At 68.4% G+C, this 1,749-nt stretch overlaps 1 protein-coding gene across 1 annotated transcript in view; it reads left to right on the top strand.

Annotated features, from left to right (window-relative positions):
* Ap1m1 (adaptor-related protein complex 1, mu 1 subunit) overlaps window positions 1–1,749 on the top strand; it is a gene marked incomplete in the record, with an annotated part of 15,745 nt that overhangs the window by 13,798 nt on the left and 198 nt on the right. The window contains 4 exon segments of the mRNA XM_013507334.1: window positions 116–274; window positions 1,197–1,322; window positions 1,449–1,524; window positions 1,595–1,749. Of these exon segments, the coding sequence (XP_013362788.1) occupies window positions 116–274; window positions 1,197–1,322; window positions 1,449–1,524; window positions 1,595–1,617 (384 nt within the window).

Genomic DNA, 1,749 nt, shown 5'->3' with positions numbered 1-1,749 from the left:
GGACGCGGGGCCGCCTCCCAGGCCGGGCTGGGCAGGACGCGGGGGAGCAGGGGCGGCAAGGCCGCGGCCTGGGACACGGGCCCAGGACGCCGCCCTCTGGCCCACGGCTCTGCAGGCCAAGAGCCAGTTCAAGCGGCGCTCGACGGCCAACAATGTGGAGATCCACATCCCCGTGCCCAACGACGCCGACTCGCCCAAGTTCAAGACCACGGTGGGCAGCGTCAAGTGGGTGCCCGAGAACAGCGAGATCGTGTGGTCCATCAAGTCCTTCCCGGTGAGGCTCAGGCAGGGCTGGCGCGGGCAGAACCGCGGCCCGGGCACCCGAGCACCCGGCGCCCTTCCCGGCGGCTCTGCCTCTGCTCAGGGCCCCATCTTAGCATGTTTTACTTCGCTCGCTTGCTTGCTTTTTTTTAAATTTGGTTTTGGCTCTGGTTTTGGTAGTGGGACAGAACCCGGGGCCTTCACAGGGAGCTGCATCCCTGGTCCTTCTTTATTTTCCAAGACGGGCCTCCTGCCTGAGCCTCCTGGACGGCTGGGGTGATGGGTATGCACCTCCAGACCCAGCGTTTTCTCCTTCTCGGAGCTGGTTTGGGAGCCTGTGGCCGTCTGCAACGGGGCAGGTGCTCCCCACTGGGCCGCGCCCTGCCTGCCGCTTTGCCCTTTTGTTTTACCTCCTGGGGTCTGTGTTTGCAGTTCCCTGCGACTGTCCCTCAGAGCGTTGGGTCCTACACTTCCCCAGCTATGGGTGGGGTCAGGGAGGAGGCAGGGTGGCTTGTTAAACATTGGGTCCTCTGGGACGTGCGAAACCCTCTGAGGCTGCAGAGGCAAGCTTAAGGGGACCAGAGTGTGCCATCTGCGTCCCCACGGCCCACTCCCTCCTGGCCTCAGGGCCCTGGGTGCCGCCAAGGCCTGGCTTTCTCCGCCCGCCTGGGGCGCAGCAGCCCCCTCCCCGGGTGCAGGGCTAAAGGGACCGAAGCCTTTTTCTCGGCTCTGGTGGCGCTGGGGACTGAACCCAGGACCTTTATGCTGAGCGCTTTTCCCTTGTTGAGTCAGGGTCTCGCCGGGTTGCCCAGGCTGGGCTTCCCCCACGGTCCGGGGTGCCAGGCGTGGTCCCTCGAGCCCCCACGTGTGCCCTGGGCCTGCAGGGTGGGTGTGCAGGGCCGGGTGGCGGTGCTGACGGTGCCCTCGTGTGCCAGGGCGGCAAGGAGTACCTGATGCGGGCGCACTTCGGGCTGCCCAGCGTCGAGGCAGAGGACAAGGAGGGCAAGCCGCCCATCAGCGTCAAGTTTGAGATCCCCTACTTCACCACCTCGGGCATCCAGGTGCGTGGAGGGAGGGCTGGGCCGGGCCTGGCCGCTGGGGACCGCCCATCCCCGCCAGGGTCCCCCGTCCGGGCTGGGCCCGGCGCAGGGCTCGGGCTCGGGCTCAGGCTCGGCGTCTCCTGCCAGGTGCGCTACCTCAAGATCATCGAGAAGAGCGGCTACCAGGCGCTGCCCTGGGTGCGCTACATCACGCAGAACGGCGGTGAGTGCCGGGCGGCCGGGCGGGCCCCCTCCGGGCGGGCAGCGCTGACGGCCGCCTGTCCCGCACGCAGACTACCAGCTTCGGACCCAGTGAGGCCACCCTGCCTGGCCTGGACCCCGGCCGCCGCCCGACACTGGCCCAGGCCAGCTCCAGAGACCTTCGCGGAGACGCCCCTGCCCGGGAGGGGCGGGGCGCGCGTGCCAGGCCTCAGGTGCCAAAGCCCCG

This window comes from Chinchilla lanigera, unplaced genomic scaffold, assembly GCF_000276665.1.
Source record: "Chinchilla lanigera isolate Chin_1 unplaced genomic scaffold, ChiLan1.0 scaffold00123, whole genome shotgun sequence".
Classification (NCBI taxonomy): domain Eukaryota; kingdom Metazoa; phylum Chordata; class Mammalia; order Rodentia; family Chinchillidae; genus Chinchilla; species Chinchilla lanigera.
This window is presented reverse-complemented; position numbering and strand designations above follow the sequence as displayed.